At 21.9% G+C, this 24,930-nt stretch overlaps 1 protein-coding gene across 2 annotated transcripts in view; it reads left to right on the top strand.

Moving 5' to 3' along the window:
- Window positions 1–24,930, top strand: part of LOC120635655 (cytoplasmic FMR1-interacting protein) — a 93,045-nt gene that overhangs the window by 46,495 nt on the left and 21,620 nt on the right. For both annotated transcript variants that reach the window (XM_039906712.1, XM_039906713.1), the window contains exons 15-16: window positions 22,027–22,169; window positions 24,427–24,600. In XM_039906712.1, coding sequence (XP_039762646.1) covers window positions 22,027–22,169; window positions 24,427–24,600 — 317 coding nt within the window. The remainder of the gene's footprint in view (window positions 1–22,026; window positions 22,170–24,426; window positions 24,601–24,930) is intronic.

Raw genomic sequence — 24,930 nt, forward strand, 5'->3', positions numbered from 1 at the left:
GTGCCGGATGCTGATATACGATAACCAAGAAAAGTTACTTCGTATGCTCCGAAGACGCACTTTGAGGTGTTGACCAAGACGCCATATTCCTTCATGCGAGTGAAAAGTATCTGAAGGTGGGCTTCGTGCTCGGTCTCGTCCTTGGAGAACACCAAGAAGTCATCCAAGTAAGCGTAACAAAATTCTAGGCCTCGCGTCATCTCATCAACAAACCTTTGGAATGTTTGACCTGCGTTTCTCAAACCGAAAGTCATGAAGGGAAACTCGTACAAGCCAAATGGAGTGGTAATTGCGGTTTTTTGAATATCGGCCTCGAAAACAGGGATTTGGTTATAGGCCTTCATCAGATCTATTGTTGAGAAGACAGTGCAACCAGCAATATTGTGGGAAAAATCGTGGATATGCTTAATAGGATAACGGTCTGGGATAGTCCGTGCGTTAAGCATACGATAGTCCCCGCAAGGTCTCCAGCCGTTGTCCTTCTTAGGTGCAAGATGCAAGGGTGAAGCCCAAGGGCTCTCAGAAGGACGAGCTGTGCCATTACTAAGCATAAGCTCGAATTCCTGTTTGGCTATTTTGAGTTTATCAGGTGCGAGTCTCCGAGGGGTACCTGAGATAGGAGGTCCTGGCGTGGTTCTGATGTGGTGTACTGTGTTGTGCTTTGGAATCACGGGCGTGCCTGAAGGTCGAGTGATTTCTGGAAACTTACTCAGTACATCATGAAAACGTGTGTCACCTGTCGAAACCTTAACAGAAAAAAGATCAGATTGAGCAAAAGAAGCATTACAAGACAAAGAAGTGGTATTATCAATTAGGCGTTGATTGCGGCAATCTACTATTAAATTATAAAAGCTAAGAAAATCAACGCCAATTATTGGTTTTGTTACATTAGCCACAATGAATTGCCAAGGAAAGTCGCGCCTTAAGCCTAAGTTTAAATTAAGGTTTATAAAGCCGAAAGTGTCAATAACAGTTCCATTCGCTGCACAAAGCTCAAAGTTTGTTTTGGCTCGACGGTCCCGAAACGCAGAACGAGGGTAGACGCAAAGGTCACTGCCAGTATCCACCAGGAACTGGGTATTCGTGCTGCGGTCCATGACGAAGAGGCGACCTGATGATGAGGGACAATCGTCTGTCGCCATTAGCGACTGCCCTTGGAGTTTTCCGCATTCTTGAAGTCGCAGGGCTTTACGCATCTGCGGGCCTCTGCCCCGAACCTGTTGTGGTAATAGCATACGGGGTACCTCTTGTAGCTCGAGTTTGCACGGCTTCTCTGTCGTGGTGGTATACGACGTCGTTCGTGCGATCTAGAACGACCGGCGGAACAACATGATGCTCGGGTATGCTCGTCCAATTTCAACGTGAGCTGCTGCACCATCTTCTTAAGCTCTGCAATCTCGTCCGACTGATGGGACGCATGTGGGCTGCAAGACGCTGCGGCGATAGTACCCGATGAGGTCAGGTCCTGTATACGGTCTGCCAGGTCTGCCAGCTGTTCGAGGGAATGAGTCGTTTGGGATGCCAGTACAGTCTGAATGTTGTGCGGCAGGCGATTGCTCCATATTGACTGTATGAAATCCTCAGGAACGGATGGGCCAGCAAGGTCTTGGAGATGCCTTAAAAATTGTGAAGGCTTTCTATCCCCAAGTTCTTCATGCGTGAGTAATTGCTTCACCTTTTTCTCGTGAGAAGCCGAAAGTCGCTTGATTAATTCGGTTTTAATCTTATCGTAGCGGTTATTCACCGGGGGGTTGACAATAATATCCTTCACGGTCTTCGCGTACTGCAAATCCAAATTATTTGTGACGTGAGTAAATTTTAAATAGTCGTCAGTGACGTCACGACTTCCAAATTGTCCTTCCAGTAAGGCAAACCAAAGTTCTGGATCCTCGGCTGAGAATGGAGGAACTTTAATTTTTAAATGACGGACGTCTTTTTTCTCGCGTTCAGTGGAAACGCGCGCTCGCTGCATACGTCGCGTAGTAACATGCCCGGTATCTTTTCGCGATCCTACCGTCTTTACGGAATCACTGCTATCACTCATCTTTGTGTTTGATCGGGGTCACCAGTACTTCGTATCAGAAGGTTGCGTGTTCAAATCACGTCGGGGTCACCAGTTATGGCTACATACTTAAGTACATTATTTACTTAAACACATTATATACTTATTTACGTTATATACTTAAGTACATTATTTACTAAAGTACATTATTTACTTAAATACATTATATACTTAAGGACATTATTTACTTAAACACATTATATACTTAAGTACATTATTTACTTAAGTACATTATATACTTAAGTACATTATATACTTAAGTACATTATATACTTATTTACATTATATACTTAAGTACATTATTTACTTAAGTACATTATATACTTATTTAAATTATATACTTAGGTACATTATATACTTAAGTACATTATTTACTAACTTATATTATGTACTTAAGTACATTACATACTTACTTACATTATATACTTAAGTACATTATATACTTTAGTACATTATATACTTAAGAACATTATTTACTTAAGTACATTATATACTTAAGTACATTATTTACTTAAGTACAATATATACTAATTTACATTATATACTTACTTACATTATATACTTAAGTACATTATATACTTTAGTACATTATATACTTTAGTACATTATATACTTATTAACATTATATACTTAAGTACGTTATATACGTAAATACATTATATACTTAAGGACATTATATACTTATTTACGTTATATACTTTAGTACATTATATACTTAAGTACATTATATACTTAAGTACATTATATACTTATTTACATTATATACTTAAGGACAATATTAACATAATGTAAATAAGTATATAAATACATTAATTACTTAAGTACATTATTTACTTAAGTACATTATATACTTAAGTACATTATATACTTAAGTACGTTATATACTTAAGTACATTATATACTTAAGTACATTATATACTTAAGTACATTATATACTTAAGAACATTATTTACTTTAGTACATTATTTACTTAAGTACAATATATACTTATTTACATTATATACTTAGGTACATTATATACTTAAGTACATTATTTACTAACTTATATTATGTACTTAAGTACATTACATACTTACTTACATTATATACTTAAGTACATTATATACTTTAGTACATTATATACTTAAGAACATTATTTACTTAAGTACATTATATACTTAAGTACATTATTTACTTAAGTACAATATATACTTATTTACATTATATACTTACTTACATTATATACTTTAGTACATTATATACTTTAGTTTATTATATACTTAAGTACATTATATACTTATTTACATTATATACTTAAGAACATAATATACTTATTTACATTATATACTTTAGTACATTATATACTTAAGTACATTATATACTTAAGTACATTATATACTTATTTACATTATATACTTAAGGACAATATTAACATAATGTAAATAAGTATATAAATACATTAATTACTTAAGTACATTATTTACTTAAGTACATTATATACTTAAGTACATTATATACTTAAGTACGTTATATACTTAAGTACATTATATACTTAAGTACATTATATACTTAAGTACATTATATACTTAAGAACATTATTTACTTTAGTACATTATTTACTTAAGTACAATATATACTTATTTACATTATATACTTAAATACATTATATACTTAAGTACATTAAATACTTACTTACATTATATACTTAAGTACATTATTTACTTACTTATATTATGTACTTAAGTACATTATATACTTACTTACATTATATACTTAAGTACATTATTTACTTATTTATATTATATACTTAAGTACATTATATACTTAAGTACATTATATGCTTTAGTACATTATATACTTAAGTACATTATATACTTAAGTACATTATTTACTTAAGTACATTATATACTTAAGTACATTATTTACTTAAGTACAATATATACTTATTTACATTATATACTTACTTACATTATATACTTAAGTACATTATATACTTTAGTACATTATATACTTTAGTACATTATATACTTATTAACATTATATACTTAAGTACGTTATATACGTAAATACATTATATACTTAAGTACATTATATACTTATTTACGTTATATACTTAAGTACATTATATACTTAAGTACATTATATACTTATTTACATTATATACTTAAGAACATTATTTACTTACTTATATTATGTACTTATTTACGTTATATACTTAAATACATTATATACTTAGGTACATTATATACTTAAGTACATTATATACTTAAGTACATTATATACTTAAGTACATTATATACTTAAGAACATTATTTACTTTAGTACATTATTTACTTTAGTACATTATTTACTTTAGTACATTATTTACTTAAGTACATTATATACTTATTTACATTATATACTTTAGTACATTATATACTGAAGTACATTATTTACTTAAGTACATTATATACTTATTTACATTATATACTTTAGTACATTATATACTTAAGTACATGATATACTTAAGAACATTATATACTTATTTACATTATATACTTAAGTACATTATTTACTTAAGTACATTATATACTTATTTAAATTATATACTTAGGTACATTATATACTTAAGTACATTATTTACTAACTTATATTATGTACTTAAGTACATTATATACTTACTTACATTATATACTTAAGTACATTATTTACTTATTTACATTATATACTTAAGTACATTATATACTTAAGTACATTATTTACTTAAGTACATTGTATACTTAAGTACATTATATACTTAAGTACATTATATACTTAAGAACATTATTTTTTTAAGTACATTATATACTTATTTACATTATATACTTTAGTACATTATATACTTTAGTACATTATATACTTAAGTACATTATATACTTATTTACATTATATACTTAAGTACATTATTTACTTAAGTACATTATATACTTATTTAAATTATATACTTAGGTACATTATATACTTAAGTACATTATTTACTAACTTATATTATGTACTTAAGTACATTATATACTTACTTACATTATATACTTAAGTACATTATATACTTTAGTACATTATATACTTAAGAACATTATTTGCTTAAATACATTATTTACTTAAGTACATTATATACTTCAGTACATTATTTACTTAAGTACATTATTTACTTCAGTACATTATTTACTTAAGTACATTATTTACTTAAGTACATTATATACTTAAATACACTATATACTAAAGTACATTTGTACTTAAATACATTATATACTTTAGTACATTATATACTTAAGAACATTATTTGCTTAAATACATTATTTACTTAAGTACATTATATACTTAAGTACATTATTTACTTAAGTACATTATATACTTAAGTACATTATTTACTTAAGTACATTATTTACTTCAGTACATTATTTACTTCAGTACATTATATACTTAAATTTATTATATACTTAAATACATTATGGACTTAAGTACATTTTATACTTAAATACATTAGATACTTAAATACATTAAGTATATAAATACATTATATACTTAAGTACATTATTTACTTAAACACATTATATACTTATTTACATTATATACTAAAGTACATTTGTACTTAAATACATTCAATGCTTCAGTATATTATATACTTAAATATATTATATACTCAAGTACATTATTTACTTCAGTACATTATATACTTAAATTTATTATATACTTAAATACATTATGGACTTAAGTACATTTTATACTTAAATACATTAGATACTTAAATACATTATATACTAAAGTACATTATATACTTAAAAAAATTATATACTTAAGTACATTATATACTTAAATTTATTTTATACTTAAATACATTATATACTAAAGTACATTATATACTTAAGGACATTATTAACATAATGTAAATAAGTATATAAATACGTTATATACTTATTTACATTATATACTTAAGTACATTATTTACTTAAACACATTATATACTTATTTACGTTATATACTTAAGTACATTATTTACTAAAGTTCATTATTTACTTAAATACATTATATACTTAAGGACATTATTTACTTAAACACATTATATACTTAAGTACATTATTTACTTGAGTACATTATATACTTAAGTACATTATATACTTAAGTACATTATATACTTAAGTACATTATTTACTTAAGTACATTATATACTTATTTTAATTATATACTTAGGTACATTATATACTTAAGTACATTATTTACTAACTTATATTATGTACTTAAGTACATTACATACTTACTTACATTATATACTTAAGTACATTATATACTTTAGTACATTATATACTTAAGAACATTATTTACTTAAGTACATTATATACTTAAGTACATTATTTACTTAAGTACAATATATACTTATTTACATTATATACTTACTTACATTATATACTTAAGTACATTATATACTTTAGTACATTATATACTTTAGTACATTATATACTTATTAACATTATATACTTAAGTACGTTATATACGTAAATACATTATATACTTAAGTACATTATATACTTATTTACGTTATATACTTAAGTACATTATATACTTAAGTACATTATATACTTATTTACATTATATACTTAAGTACATTATTTACTTACTCATATTATATACTTAAGTACATTATATACTTAAGAACATTATTTACTTAAGTACATTATATACTTATTTACATTATATACTTTAGTACATTATATACTTTAGTTTATTATATACTTAAGTACATTATATACTTATTTACATTATATACTTAAGTACATTATATACTTATTTACATTATATACTTATTTACATTATATACTTAAGGACAATATTAACATAATGTAAATAAGTATATAAATACATTATATACTTAAGTACATTATTTACTTATTTACATTATATACTTAAGTACATTATTTACTTAAGTACATTATATACTTAAGTACATTATATACTTAAGTACATTATATACTTAAGTACATTATATACTTAAGCACATTATATACTTAAGTACATTATATACTTAAGTACATTATATACTTAAGAACATTATTTACTTTAGTACATTATTTACTTAAGTACTTTATTTACTTTAGTACATTATATACTTATTTACATTATATACTTAAGTACATTATATACTTAAGTACATTATTTACTTAAGTACATTATATACTTATTTACATTATATACTTATTTACATTATATACTTAAGTACATTATAAACTTAAGTACATTATTTACTTAAGTACATTATATACTTAAGTACATTATTTACTTAAGTACAATATATACTTATTTACATTATATACTTAAATACATTATATACTTAAGTACATTAAATACTTACTTACATTATATACTTAAGTACATTATTTACTTAAGTACAATATATACTTATTTACATTATATACTTAAATACATTATATACTTAAGTACATTAAATACTTACTTACATTATATACTTAAGTACATTATTTACTTATTTATATTATGTACTTAAGTACATTATATACTTAAATACATTATATATTTAAGTACATTATTTACTTATTTATATTATATACTTAAGTACATTATATACTTAAGTACATTATTTTCTTAAGTACATTATATACTTAAGTACATTATTTACTTAAGTACAATATATACTTATTTACATTATATACTTACTTACATTATATACTTATTTACGTTATATACTTAAGTACATTATATACTTAAGTACATTATATACTTATTTACATTATATACTTAAGTACATTATTTACTTACTTATATTATGTACTTATTTACGTTATATACTTATTTACATTATATACTTAAGTACATTATATACTGAAGTACTTTATTTACTTAAGTACATTATATACTTAAGTACTTTATTTACTTAAGTACATTATATACTTATTTACATTATATACTTAAGTACATTATATACTTAAGTACATTATTTACTTAAGTACATTATATACTTAAGTACATTATTTACTTAAGTACAATATATACTTATTTACATTATATACTTACTTACATTATATACTTAAGTACATTATATACTTTAGTACATTATATACTTATTAACATTATATACTTAAGTACGTTATATACGTAAATACATTATATACTTAGGTACATTATATACTTAAGTACATTATATACTTAAGTACATTATATACTTAAGTACATTATATACTTAAGTACTTTATTTACTTAAGTACATTATATACTTAAGTACGTTATATACGTAAATACATTATATACTTAGGTACATTATATACTTAAGTACATTATATACTTAAGTACATTATATACTTAAGTACATTATATACTTAAGTACTTTATTTACTTAAGTACATTATATACTTATTTACATTATATACTTTAGTACGTTATATACGTAAATAAGTATATAATGTACTTAAGTACTTTATTTACTTAAGTACTTTATTTACTTAAGTACATTATATATTTAGGTACATTATATACTTAAGTACATTATATACTTAAGTACATTATATACTTAAGTACATTATATACTTAAGTACTTTATTTACTTAAGTACATTATATACTTAAGTACTTTATTTACTTAAGTACATTAAATACTTACTTACATTATATACTTAAGTACATTATTTACTTAAGTACAATATATACTTATTTACATTATATACTTAAATACATTATATACTTAAGTACATTAAATACTTACTTACATTATATACTTTAGTACATTATATACTTATTAACATTATATACTTAAGTACGTTATATACGTAAATACATTATATACTTAAGTACATTATATACTTATTTACGTTATATACTTAAGTACATTATATACTTAAGTACATTATATACTTATTTACATTATATACTTAAGTACATTATTTACTTACTCATATTATATACTTAAGTACATTATATACTTAAGAACATTATTTACTTAAGTACATTATATACTTATTTACATTATATACTTTAGTACATTATATACTTTAGTTTATTATATACTTAAGTACATTATATACTTATTTACATTATATACTTAAGTACATTATATACTTATTTACATTATATACTTATTTACATTATATACTTAAGGACAATATTAACATAATGTAAATAAGTATATAAATACATTATATACTTAAGTACATTATTTATTTATTTACATTATATACTTAAGTACATTATTTACTTAAGTACATTATATACTTAAGTACATTATATACTTAAGTACATTATATACTTAAGTACATTATATACTTAAGCACATTATATACTTAAGTACATTATATACTTAAGTACATTATATACTTAAGAACATTATTTACTTTAGTACATTATTTACTTAAGTACTTTATTTACTTTAGTACATTATATACTTATTTACATTATATACTTAAGTACATTATATACTTAAGTACATTATTTACTTAAGTACATTATATACTTATTTACATTATATACTTATTTACATTATATACTTAAGTACATTATAAACTTAAGTACATTATTTACTTAAGTACATTATATACTTAAGTACATTATTTACTTAAGTACAATATATACTTATTTACATTATATACTTAAATACATTATATACTTAAGTACATTAAATACTTACTTACATTATATACTTAAGTACATTATTTACTTAAGTACAATATATACTTATTTACATTATATACTTAAATACATTATATACTTAAGTACATTAAATACTTACTTACATTATATACTTAAGTACATTATTTACTTATTTATATTATGTACTTAAGTACATTATATACTTACTTACATTATATATTTAAGTACATTATTTACTTATTTATATTATATACTTAAGTACATTATATACTTAAGTACATTATTTTCTTAAGTACATTATATACTTAAGTACATTATTTACTTAAGTACAATATATACTTATTTACATTATATACTTACTTACATTATATACTTATTTACGTTATATACTTAAGTACATTATATACTTAAGTACATTATATACTTATTTACATTATATACTTAAGTACATTATTTACTTACTTATATTATGTACTTATTTACGTTATATACTTATTTACATTATATACTTAAGTACATTATATACTGAAGTACTTTATTTACTTAAGTACATTATATACTTAAGTACTTTATTTACTTAAGTACATTATATACTTATTTACATTATATACTTAAGTACATTATATACTTAAGTACATTATTTACTTAAGTACATTATATACTTAAGTACATTATTTACTTAAGTACAATATATACTTATTTACATTATATACTTACTTACATTATATACTTAAGTACATTATATACTTTAGTACATTATATACTTATTAACATTATATACTTAAGTACGTTATATACGTAAATACATTATATACTTAGGTACATTATATACTTAAGTACATTATATACTTAAGTACATTATATACTTAAGTACATTATATACTTAAGTACTTTATTTACTTAAGTACATTATATACTTAAGTACGTTATATACGTAAATACATTATATACTTAGGTACATTATATACTTAAGTACATTATATACTTAAGTACATTATATACTTAAGTACATTATATACTTAAGTACTTTATTTACTTAAGTACATTATATACTTATTTACATTATATACTTTAGTACGTTATATACGTAAATAAGTATATAATGTACTTAAGTACTTTATTTACTTAAGTACATTATATACTTATTTACATTATATACTTTAGTACGTTATATACGTAAATACATTATATACTTAGGTACATTATATACTTAAGTACATTATATACTTAAGTACATTATTTACTTAAGTATTTATATACTTTAGTACTTTATTTACTTAAGTACATTATATATTTAGGTACATTATATACTTAAGTACATTATATACTTAAGTACATTATATACTTAAGTACATTATATACTGAAGTACTTTATTTACTTAAGTACATTATATACTTAAGTACTTTATTTACTTAAGTACATTATATACTTATTTACATTATATACTTAAGTACATTATATACTTAAGTACATTATTTACTTAAGTACATTATATACTTAAGTACATTATTTACTTAAGTACAATATATACTTATTTACATTATATACTTACTTACATTATATACTTAAGTACATTATATACTTTAGTACATTATATACTTTAGTACATTATATACTTATTAACATTATATACTTAAGTACGTTATATACGTAAATACATTATATACTTAGGTACATTATATACTTAAGTACATTATATACTTAAGTACATTATATACTTAAGTACATTATATACTTAAGTACATTATATACTTAAGTACTTTATTTACTTAAGTACATTATATACTTATTTACATTATATACTTTAGTACATTATATACTTAAGTACATTATATACTTAAGTACATTATATACTTATTTACGTTATATACTTATTTACATTATATACTTAAGGACAATATTAACATAATGTAAATAAGTATATAAATACATTATATACTTAAGTACATTATTTACTTATTTACATTATATACTTAAGTACATTATATACTTAAGTACATTATTTACTTAAGTACATTATATACTTAAGTACATTATATACTTAAGTACATTATATACTTAAGTACATTATTTACTTAAGTATTTATATACTTAAGTACTTTATTTACTTAAGTACATTATATATTTAGGTACATTATATACTTAAGTACATTATATACTTAAGTACATTATTTACTTAAGTATTTATATACTTAAGTACTTTATTTACTTAAGTACATTATATATTTAGGTACATTATATACTTAAGTACATTATATACTTAAGTACATTATATACTTAAGTACATTATATACTTAAGTACTTTATTTACTTAAGTACATTATATACTTAAGTACTTTATTTACTTAAGTACATTATATACTTATTTACATTATATACTTAAGTACATTATATACTTAAGTACTTTATTTACTTAAGTACATTATATATTTAGGTACATTATATACTTAAGTACATTATATACTTAAGTACATTATTTACTTAAGTATTTATATACTTAAGTACTTTATTTACTTAAGTACATTATATATTTAGGTACATTATATACTTAAGTACATTATATACTTAAGTACATTATATACTTAAGTACATTATATACTTAAGTACTTTATTTACTTAAGTACATTATATACTTAAGTACTTTATTTACTTAAGTACATTATATACTTATTTACATTATATACTTAAGTACATTATATACTTAAGTACATTATTTACTTAAGTACAATATATACTTATTTACATTATATACTTACTTACATTATATACTTAAGTACATTATATACTTTAGTACATTATATACTTTAGTACATTATATACTTATTAACATTATATACTTAAGTACGTTATATACGTAAATACATTATATACTTAGGTACATTATATACTTAAGTACATTATATACTTAAGTACATTATATACTTAAGTACAATATATACTTAAGTACTTTATTTACTTAAGTACATTATATACTTATTTACATTATATACTTTAGTACATTATATACTTAAGTACATTATATACTTAAGTACATTATATACTTATTTACGTTATATACTTATTTACATTATATACTTAAGGACAATATTAACATAATGTAAATAAGTATATAAATACATTATATACTTAAGTACATTATTTACTTATTTACATTATATACTTAAGTACATTATATACTTAAGTACATTATTTACTTAAGTACATTATATACTTAAGTACATTATATACTTAAGTACATTATATACTTAAGTACATTATATACTTAAGTACATTATATACTTAAGAACATTATTTACTTTAGTACATTATTTACTTTAGTACATTAATTTCTAAAGTACATTATATTCTTATTTACATTATATACTTTAGTACATTATATACTGAAGTACATTATATACTTATGTACATTATATACTTATTTACATTATATACTTATTTACATTATATTTTATTTACATTATATACTTAAGTACATTATAAACTTAAGTACATTATTTACTTAAGTACATTATATACTTAAGTACATTATTTACTTACGTACAATATATACTTATTTACATTATATACTTAAATACATTATATACTTAAGTACATTAAATACTTACTTACATTATATACTTAAGTACATTATTTACTTATTTATATTATATACTTAAGTACATTATATACTTAAGTACATTATTTACTTAAGTACATTATATACTTAAATACATTATATACTTAAAACAATTATATACTTAAGTACATTATATACTTAAGTACATTATATACTTAAGTACATTATTTACTTACTTATATTATGTACTTAAGTACATTATATACTTACTTACATTATATACTTAAGTACATTATTTACTTATTTATATTATATACTTAAGTACATTATATACTTAAGTACATTATTTACTTAAGTACATTATATACTTAAGTACATTATATACTTAAATACATTATATACTTAAAACAATTATATACTTAAGTACATTATATACTTAAGTACATTATATACTTAAGAACATTATTTACTTAAGTACATTATTTACTTATTTATATTATATACTTAAGTACATTATATACTTAAGTACATTATTTACTTAAGTACATTATATACTTAAGTACATTATATACTTAAATACATTATATACTTAAAACAATTATATACTTAAGTACATTATATACTTAAGTACATTATATACTTAAGAACATTATTTACTTAAGTACATTATATACTTAAGTACATTATATACTTTAGTACATTATATACTTAAGTACATTATATACTTTAGTACATTATATACTTTAGTAAATTATATACTTTAGTACATTATTTACTTATTTAAATTATATACTTAGGTACATTATATACTTAAGTACATTATTTACTAACTTATATTATGTACTTAAGTACATTATATACTTAAGAACATTATTTACTTAAGTACATTATATACTTAAGTACATTATTTACTTAAGTACATTATATACTTATTAACATTTTATACTTTAGTACATTATATACTTAAGTACATTATATACTTATTTACATTATATACTTATTTACATTATATACTTAAGTACATTATATACTTTAGTACATTATATACTTAAGTACATTTTATACTTAAGTACATTATTTACTTAAGTACATTATATACTTAAGTACATTATTTACTTAAGTACATTATATACTTAAGTACATTATTTACTTAAGTACATTATATACTTAAGTACATTATATACTTTAGTACATTATATACTTAAGTACATTATATACTTTAGTACATTATATACTTATTTACGTTATATACTTAAGTACGTTATATACGTAAATACATTATATACTTAAGTACATTATATACTTATTTACGTTATATACTTAAGTACATTATATACTTAAGTACATTATATACTTATTTACATTATATACTTAAGTACATTATTTACTTATATTATGTACTTATTTACGTTATTTACTTAAATACATTATATACTTAGGTACATTATATACTTAAGTACATTATATACTTAAGTACATTATATACTTCAGTACATTATATACTTAAGTACATTATTTACTTAAGTACATTAAATACTTAAATACATTATATACTAAAGTACATTTGTACTTAAATACATTCAATGCTTCAGTATATTATATACTTAAATATATTATATACTCAAGTACATTATTTACTTCAGTACATTATATACTTAAATTTATTATATACTTAAATACATTATGGACTTAAGTACATTTTATACTTAAATACATTAGATACTTAAATACATTATATACTAAAGTACATTATAAACTTAAAAAAATTATATACTTAAGTACATTATATACTTAAATTTATTTTATACTTAAATACATTATATACTAAAGTACATTATATACTTAAGGACATTATTAACATAATGTTAATAAGTATATAAATACATTATATACTTATTTACATTATATACTAAAGTACATTTGTACTTAAATACATTCAATGCTTCAGTATATTATATACTTAAATATATTATATACTCAAGTACATTATTTACTTCAGTACATTATATACTTAAATTTATTATATACTTAAATACATTATGGACTTAAGTACATTTTATACTTAAATACATTAGATACTTAAATACATTATATACTAAAGTACATTATAAACTTAAAAAAATTATATACTTAAGTACATTATATACTTAAATTTATTTTATACTTAAATACATTATATACTAAAGTACATTATATACTTAAGGACATTATTAACATAATATAAATAAGTATATAAATACATTATATACTTATTTACATTATATACTTAAGTACATTATTTACTTAAACACATTATATACTTATTTACATTATATACTTAAGGACATTATTTACTTACATTTATTTTATACTTAAATACATTTTATACTAAAGTACATTAAATACTTAAGGACATTATTAACATAATGTAAATAAGTATATAAATACATAATATACTTATTTACATTATATACTTTAGTACATTATTTACTTAAACACATTATATACTTATTTACATTATATACTTAAGGACATTATTTACTTAAATTTATTTTATACTTAAATACATTATATACTAAAGTACATTAAATACTTAAGGACATTATTAACATAATGTAAATAAGTATATAAATACATTATATACTTATTTACATTATTTACTTAAGTACATTATATACTTAAGTACATTATATACTTCAGCACATTATTTACTTCAATACATTACATACTAAAGTACATAATTTACTTTTATACATTATGTTCTTAAGTACATTATTTATTTAAATACTTTATTTACTCAAATACATTATATACTTATTTATTTACTTAAGTTCATTATTTACTTAAATACATTATATACTTATACAAAAACATTATGTACATTATTTACTTTTTTACATTATTAACTTAACAACATAATATACTTAAGTACATTATATACCTATTTACATTGTATACATAAATACATTATATACTTATTTACATTATAAACTTATTTATATTATATACTTAAGTACATTATTTACTTAAGTACATTAAATACTTATTTTCATTATATACTTAAGTACATTATTTACTCAAGTACATTATATACTTATTTACATTATATACTTAAGAACATTATTTACTAAAGTACATTATTTACTTAAATACATTATAAACTAAAGTATTATATACTTAAGGACATTATTTACTTCAGTACATTATATACTAAAGTACATTATTTACTTAAGTACATTATATACTTTAGTACATTATTTACTTAAACACATTATATACTTATTTATATTATATACTTAAGTACATTATTTATTTAAATACTTTATTTACTCAAATACATTATTTACTTAAGTATTTATATACTTAAGTACTTTATTTACTTAAGTACATTATATATTTAGGTACATTATATACTTAAGTACATTATATACTTAAGTACATTATATACTTAAGTACATTATATACTTAAGTACTTTATTTACTTAAGTACATTATATACTTAAGTACTTTATTTACTTAAGTACATTATATACTTATTTACATTATATACTTAAGTACATTATATACTTAAGTACATTATTTACTTAAGTACAATATATACTTATTTACATTATATACTTACTTACATTATATACTTAAGTACATTATATACTTTAGTACATTATATACTTTAGTACATTATATACTTATTAACATTATATACTTAAGTACGTTATATACGTAAATACATTATATACTTAGGTACATTATATACTTAAGTACATTATATACTTAAGTACATTATATACTTAAGTACATTATATACTTAAGTACTTTATTTACTTAAGTACATTATATACTTATTTACATTATATACTTTAGTACATTATATACTTAAGTACATTATATACTTAAGTACATTATATACTTATTTACGTTATATACTTATTTACATTATATACTTAAGGACAATATTAACATAATGTAAATAAGTATATAAATACATTATATACTTAAGTACATTATTTACTTATTTACATTATATACTTAAGTACATTATATACTTAAGTACATTATTTACTTAAGTACATTATATACTTAAGTACATTATATACTTAAGTACATTATATACTTAAGTACATTATATACTTAAGTACATTATATACTTAAGAACATTATTTACTTTAGTACATTATTTACTTTAGTACATTAATTTCTAAAGTACATTATATTCTTATTTACATTATATACTTTAGTACATTATATACTGAAGTACATTATATACTTATGTACATTATATACTTATTTACATTATATACTTATTTACATTATATTTTATTTACATTATATACTTAAGTACATTATAAACTTAAGTACATTATTTACTTAAGTACATTATATACTTAAGTACATTATTTACTTACGTACAATATATACTTATTTACATTATATACTTAAATACATTATATACTTAAGTACATTAAATACTTACTTACATTATATACTTAAGTACATTATTTACTTATTTATATTATATACTTAAGTACATTATATACTTAAGTACATTATTTACTTAAGTACATTATATACTTAAATACATTATATACTTAAAACAATTATATACTTAAGTACATTATATACTTAAGTACATTATATACTTAAGTACATTATTTACTTACTTATATTATGTACTTAAGTACATTATATACTTACTTACATTATATACTTAAGTACATTATTTACTTATTTATATTATATACTTAAGTACATTATATACTTAAGTACATTATTTACTTAAGTACATTATATACTTAAGTACATTATATACTTAAATACATTATATACTTAAAACAATTATATACTTAAGTACATTATATACTTAAGTACATTATATACTTAAGAACATTATTTACTTAAGTACATTATTTACTTATTTATATTATATACTTAAGTACATTATATACTTAAGTACATTATTTACTTAAGTACATTATATACTTAAGTACATTATATACTTAAATACATTATATACTTAAAACAATTATATACTTAAGTACATTATATACTTAAGTACATTATATACTTAAGAACATTATTTACTTAAGTACATTATATACTTAAGTACATTATATACTTTAGTACATTATATACTTAAGTACATTATATACTTTAGTACATTATATACTTTAGTAAATTATATACTTTAGTACATTATTTACTTATTTAAATTATATACTTAGGTACATTATATACTTAAGTACATTATTTACTAACTTATATTATGTACTTAAGTACATTATATACTTAAGAACATTATTTACTTAAGTACATTATATACTTAAGTACATTATTTACTTAAGTACATTATATACTTATTAACATTTTATACTTTAGTACATTATATACTTAAGTACATTATATACTTATTTACATTATATACTTATTTACATTATATACTTAAGTACATTATATACTTTAGTACATTATATACTTAAGTACATTTTATACTTAAGTACATTATTTACTTAAGTACATTATATACTTAAGTACATTATTTACTTAAGTACATTATATACTTAAGTACATTATTTACTTAAGTACATTATATACTTAAGTACATTATATACTTTAGTACATTATATACTTAAGTACATTATATACTTTAGTACATTATATACTTATTTACGTTATATACTTAAGTACGTTATATACGTAAATACATTATATACTTAAGTACATTATATACTTATTTACGTTATATACTTAAGTACATTATATACTTAAGTACATTATATACTTATTTACATTATATACTTAAGTACATTATTTACTTATATTATGTACTTATTTACGTTATTTACTTAAATACATTATATACTTAGGTACATTATATACTTAAGTACATTATATACTTAAGTACATTATATACTTCAGTACATTATATACTTAAGTACATTATTTACTTAAGTACATTAAATACTTAAATACATTATATACTAAAGTACATTTGTACTTAAATACATTCAATGCTTCAGTATATTATATACTTAAATATATTATATACTCAAGTACATTATTTACTTCAGTACATTATATACTTAAATTTATTATATACTTAAATACATTATGGACTTAAGTACATTTTATACTTAAATACATTAGATACTTAAATACATTATATACTAAAGTACATTATAAACTTAAAAAAATTATATACTTAAGTACATTATATACTTAAATTTATTTTATACTTAAATACATTATATACTAAAGTACATTATATACTTAAGGACATTATTAACATAATGTTAATAAGTATATAAATACATTATATACTTATTTACATTATATACTAAAGTACATTTGTACTTAAATACATTCAATGCTTCAGTATATTATATACTTAAATATATTATATACTCAAGTACATTATTTACTTCAGTACATTATATACTTAAATTTATTATATACTTAAATACATTATGGACTTAAGTACATTTTATTCTTAAATACATTAGATACTTAAATACATTATATACTAAAGTACATTATAAACTTAAAAAAATTATATACTGAAGTACATTATATACTTAAATTTATTTTATACTTAAATACATTATATACTAAAGTACATTATATACTTAAGGACATTATTAACATAATATAAATAAGTATATAAATACATTATATACTTATTTACATTATATACTTAAGTACATTATTTACTTAAACACATTATATACTTATTTACATTATATACTTAAGGACATTATTTACTTACATTTATTTTATACTTAAATACATTTTATACTAAAGTACATTAAATACTTAAGGACATTATTAACATAATGTAAATAAGTATATAAATACATAATATACTTATTTACATTATATACTTTAGTACATTATTTACTTAAACACATTATATACTTATTTACATTATATACTTAAGGACATTATTTACTTAAATTTATTTTATACTTAAATACATTATATACTAAAGTACATTAAATACTTAAGGACATTATTAACATAATGTAAATAAGTATATAAATACATTATATACTTATTTACATTATTTACTTAAGTACATTATATACTTAAGTACATTATATACTTCAGCACATTATTTACTTCAATACATTACATACTAAAGTACATAATTTACTTTTATACATTATGTTCTTAAGTACATTATTTATTTAAATACTTTATTTACTCAAATACATTATATACTTATTTATTTACTTAAGTTCATTATTTACTTAAATACATTATATACTTATACAAAAACATTATGTACATTATTTACTTTTTTACATTATTAACTTAACAACATAATATACTTAAGTACATTATATACCTATTTACATTGTATACATAAATACATTATATACTTATTTACATTATAAACTTATTTATATTATATACTTAAGTACATTATTTACTTAAGTACATTAAATACTTATTTTCATTATATACTTAAGTACATTATTTACTCAAGTACATTATATACTTATTTACATTATATACTTAAGAACATTATTTACTAAAGTACATTATTTACTTAAATACATTATAAACTAAAGTATTATATACTTAAGGACATTATTTACTTCAGTACATTATATACTAAAGTACATTATTTACTTAAGTACATTATATACTTTAGTACATTATTTACTTAAACACATTATATACTTATTTATATTATATACTTAAGTACATTATTTATTTAAATACTTTATTTACTCAAATACATTATTTACTTACATTATATACTTATTTTCTTAAGTACACTATATACTTATTTACATTTTATACTAATAAACATAATATACAGTCCTTAAGTAAATAATATACTTAAGTATACAATGTACTCAAGTCTATAATGTAATCAAGTAAATAATGTACTTAAGTATATAATGTATTTAAGTACCTAATGTATTTAAGTATATAATGTACTTAAGTATATAATGTACTCAAGTATATAATGTATTTAAGTATATTATGTACTTAAGTAAATAATGTACTTAAGTATATAATGTACATAAGTAAATAATGTACTTGAGTATATAATATATTTAAGTATATAATAAATTTAAGTATATAATGTACTTAAGTAAATAATGTACTTGTGTATATAATGTACTGAAGTAAATAATGTACTTAAGTATATAATATATTTAAGTATTTAATGTATTTAAGTATATAATGTATTTAAGTATATAATGTAACTAAGTGTATAATGTACTGAAGTAAATAATGTACTAAGGTATATAATATATTTAAGTATATAATGTACTCAAGTATATAACATATTTAAGTATATAATGTACTTAATTACGTAATGTACTGAAGTAAATAATGTACTTAAGTATTTAAAATATTTAAGTATATAATGTACTCAAGTAAATAATGTCCTTAAGTATATAATGTACTTAAGTAAATAATGTACTTAAGTATATAATGTACTGAAGTAAATAATGTACTTAAGTATATAATATATTTAAGTATATAATGTACTCAAGTAAATAATGTACTTAAGTATATAATATATTTAAGTACTTATTTAATGTATTTAAGTATATAATGTACCTAAGTGTTTAATGTACTGAAGTAAATAATGTACTTAGGTATATAATATATTTAAGTATATAATGTATTTAAGTAAATAATGTATTTAAGTAAATAATGAATTTAAGTGAATAATGTTCTTAAGTATATAATGTAATATACCCCGCACCGGTAAACGCAGCGTAGGTTGGCCCCCAACGAGTTGGACAGATGACGTTTTTTTATTGCTTCGTTTTTCTGTACAATAAAGTGTATTTGATTTGATTGATCTGATATTCTCCACCAGAAATGCACGGTTCGCCATCAGCACAACGAAGAATGCAACGACCTGATCACTATGGAGAAGCGAATCCAGTTCCCCATAGAGATGTCAATGCCGTGGATACTCACTGACCACATCCTCAGGAGCAAAGAGCCAGCGATGATGGAGTAAGAAGACAATTTATTCATTTTAATTTAGCTACGGGCGATGGAGAGAACTACGCTCGGAGTATATATACGCGATCAATTTTTTTTATTTTTTTTTTCCCTTATACGTTGTTAGTGGCGATGCAGTCTAATTTGGTAGCGGGCTAACCTGTTAGGGAGTATAGGTACGTAGTCATACCCCTAATCGGTTTCTACGCGAAATCGCACAGGAACACTAAATCGCTTAGCGGCACGTCTTTGTCGGTAGGGTAGTAACTAGCCACGGCCAAAGCCTCCCAGACCGGACCAGAGGAAATTAAGAAATAAGGAATTCCCATTTTTTAACTACAAGTTAGCCCTTAACTGTAATCTGTCCTGGTGGTAAGTGATAATGCAGTCTAAGATGGTAGCGGGCTAACCTGTTAGGGAGTATGGTAGTCATACACCTAATCAGTTATTACGCGGCATCGCACCGGAACACTAAATCGCTTAGCGGCACGTCTTTGTCGGCAGGGTGGTAACTAGCCGCGGCCAAAGCCTCCCACCAGACCAGACCTGACAAAATTCCTGAGTATGACTGACTTTCGGGGGGCTTAGTTTGAATCTTAGCACGCACCTCTTACTTTTCTAAGTTACACGTTTTAAGCAATGAGTAGACGGCGATGTAAAGTTCTCCTCCCATAATTAAGGCCGTAGTCCACCACGCTGGCCCAATGCTGATTGGTGGACTCCACACACCTTTGGGAACATTATGTAGAACTCTCAGGCATGCGGGTTTCCTCGCGATGTTTTCCACCGTTGAAGCAAGTGATATTTCATAAATGAGGTGCGAGCTGGGATTCAAATTCGGCCCCACGAAAGTGAAGTCGAGCTTACTGGGCTACCATCGCTTCACTTTAGAACGCTATATTAATATTATGTCTTTTATAATGTTATGATGTCATCTTTCATTCATTTTCTTCATTTGTCATATAGTTAACAATAAATTATGACGGCCGAGTGGCGCAGTGGGCAGCGACCCTGCTTTCTGAGTCCAAGGCCGTGGGTTCGATTCCCACAACTGGAGAATTTTTGTGTGATGAACATGAATGGTTTTCAGTGTCTGCGTGTTAATCTGTATATTATAAGTATTTATGTGTATTATATTCATATAAAAATATTCATTGGCTATCTCAGTACCCATAACACAAGCTACGCTTACTTTGGGGCTAGATGGCGATGTGTGTTGCCGTAGTATATTTATTTGTTTATTTAATAAATTATGAAGTTCTATCTAGTTATTGTAAGTGGTCATTAGAGGGATTAAAGAGAAATGAGACATCAAATATTTTGTATCATAAATTGCTAGCTGACCCGTGCAACTTCGTTGCACCAAACCGGTTATTACCGGTAAACACAAATAAAATGTAATTTTTTAGAAACGAATCCTAGCTAGATCGATTTATCGCCTCCGAAACCCCTTGTATACTAAATTTCATGAAAATCGTTGGCGCCAATTCCGAGATTCCAATTATATATATACAAGAATTGCTCGTTTAAAGATATAAGATAATCTGACTGTAGAGCGTACTAACAATATGTAAAAAAAAATAATAAATAAAATGTATATTGGATAGAAACAGGCGCTACTTTGCGGAAATCCATAATATATTATGAAATTAATAATAATAATTAATACTAATTAATTAATAATTGTTGTTAATAATTTTTTACAATTAATCATTGTAAAGTTTACAATTGTTAACAATTGTTAAGAATTATTCATTGTAAACTTTAATTGTAAAGTTTGCAATGATTAATTCTTAACAATTATTCATTGTAAAGTCAACATCTCCTGAGGATGCTCCGGTTTCGGAGCGAGACGTGTTTAGAGGGTACATAGCCGAAGATCTGTTTGGTGTGGAGTGTACGGATTGAAGAAATTATAAATAACACCATTCAAATTCTCCCGCTGTTCGTGGAGTATAGCAAATTAAGCTCAATTTTCATAATAAATAAAATTTATTTTAGCATCATGTGAAAATATATATAATATATGTATATATAACATATGTATATATAACATATGTATATATAGGTATATACGCAACCTTACCTAACCTAACTTTCTTCTTGAGCTTTGTTTAACGCCTTTGGTTGCCTGGAAGAGATCGCTATGTAGCGATAGGGCCGCCAAATTGTATACTTTTTGTTAAATTTTTATTTATAATCTTTGTGTGGTGTGCAATAAAAGTGTATTCATTCATGCATTCATTCATAAAAACTAATCTTTTCAAAGATACGTCCTCTACCCGCTGGATTTGTACAACGACTCCGCACAGTACGCACTGACAGTCTTCCGGAAGCAGTTTCTCTACGACGAAGTTGAAGCAGAAGTCAACTTGTGCTTCGATCAATTCGTCTACAAGCTGTCCGAACTCGTGTACGCCCATTACAAACAGCTCGCTGCGAGGTAAACCAAAGTATTTGCATATAGTTTCTTAATATAGTGCCTACATATATATTGTACTAGCTGTTGCCCGCGACTTCGTCTGCGTTTGATTTTGTTTTTTGATGTGGCATTAAATTTAGTTATAGTTGTGAAAAAATTTAGAGCACTCAGTATCGCTAAGTCTTGGATGAGGGGTTTGCTGCTGTCCGCTGAGGAGTTCTGTCATCTATCTCCAACCACATTTTGGACAAATTAGACACATACATACACATAACCTCTAATATTACAAAAATAATTGTTTAAATCGGTTATAATTTGTCGGAATTATGGTATAAATCGTCAAACACTTTC

Source organism: Pararge aegeria, chromosome 27 (assembly GCF_905163445.1).
Source record: "Pararge aegeria chromosome 27, ilParAegt1.1, whole genome shotgun sequence".
Lineage (NCBI taxonomy): Eukaryota > Metazoa > Arthropoda > Insecta > Lepidoptera > Nymphalidae > Pararge > Pararge aegeria.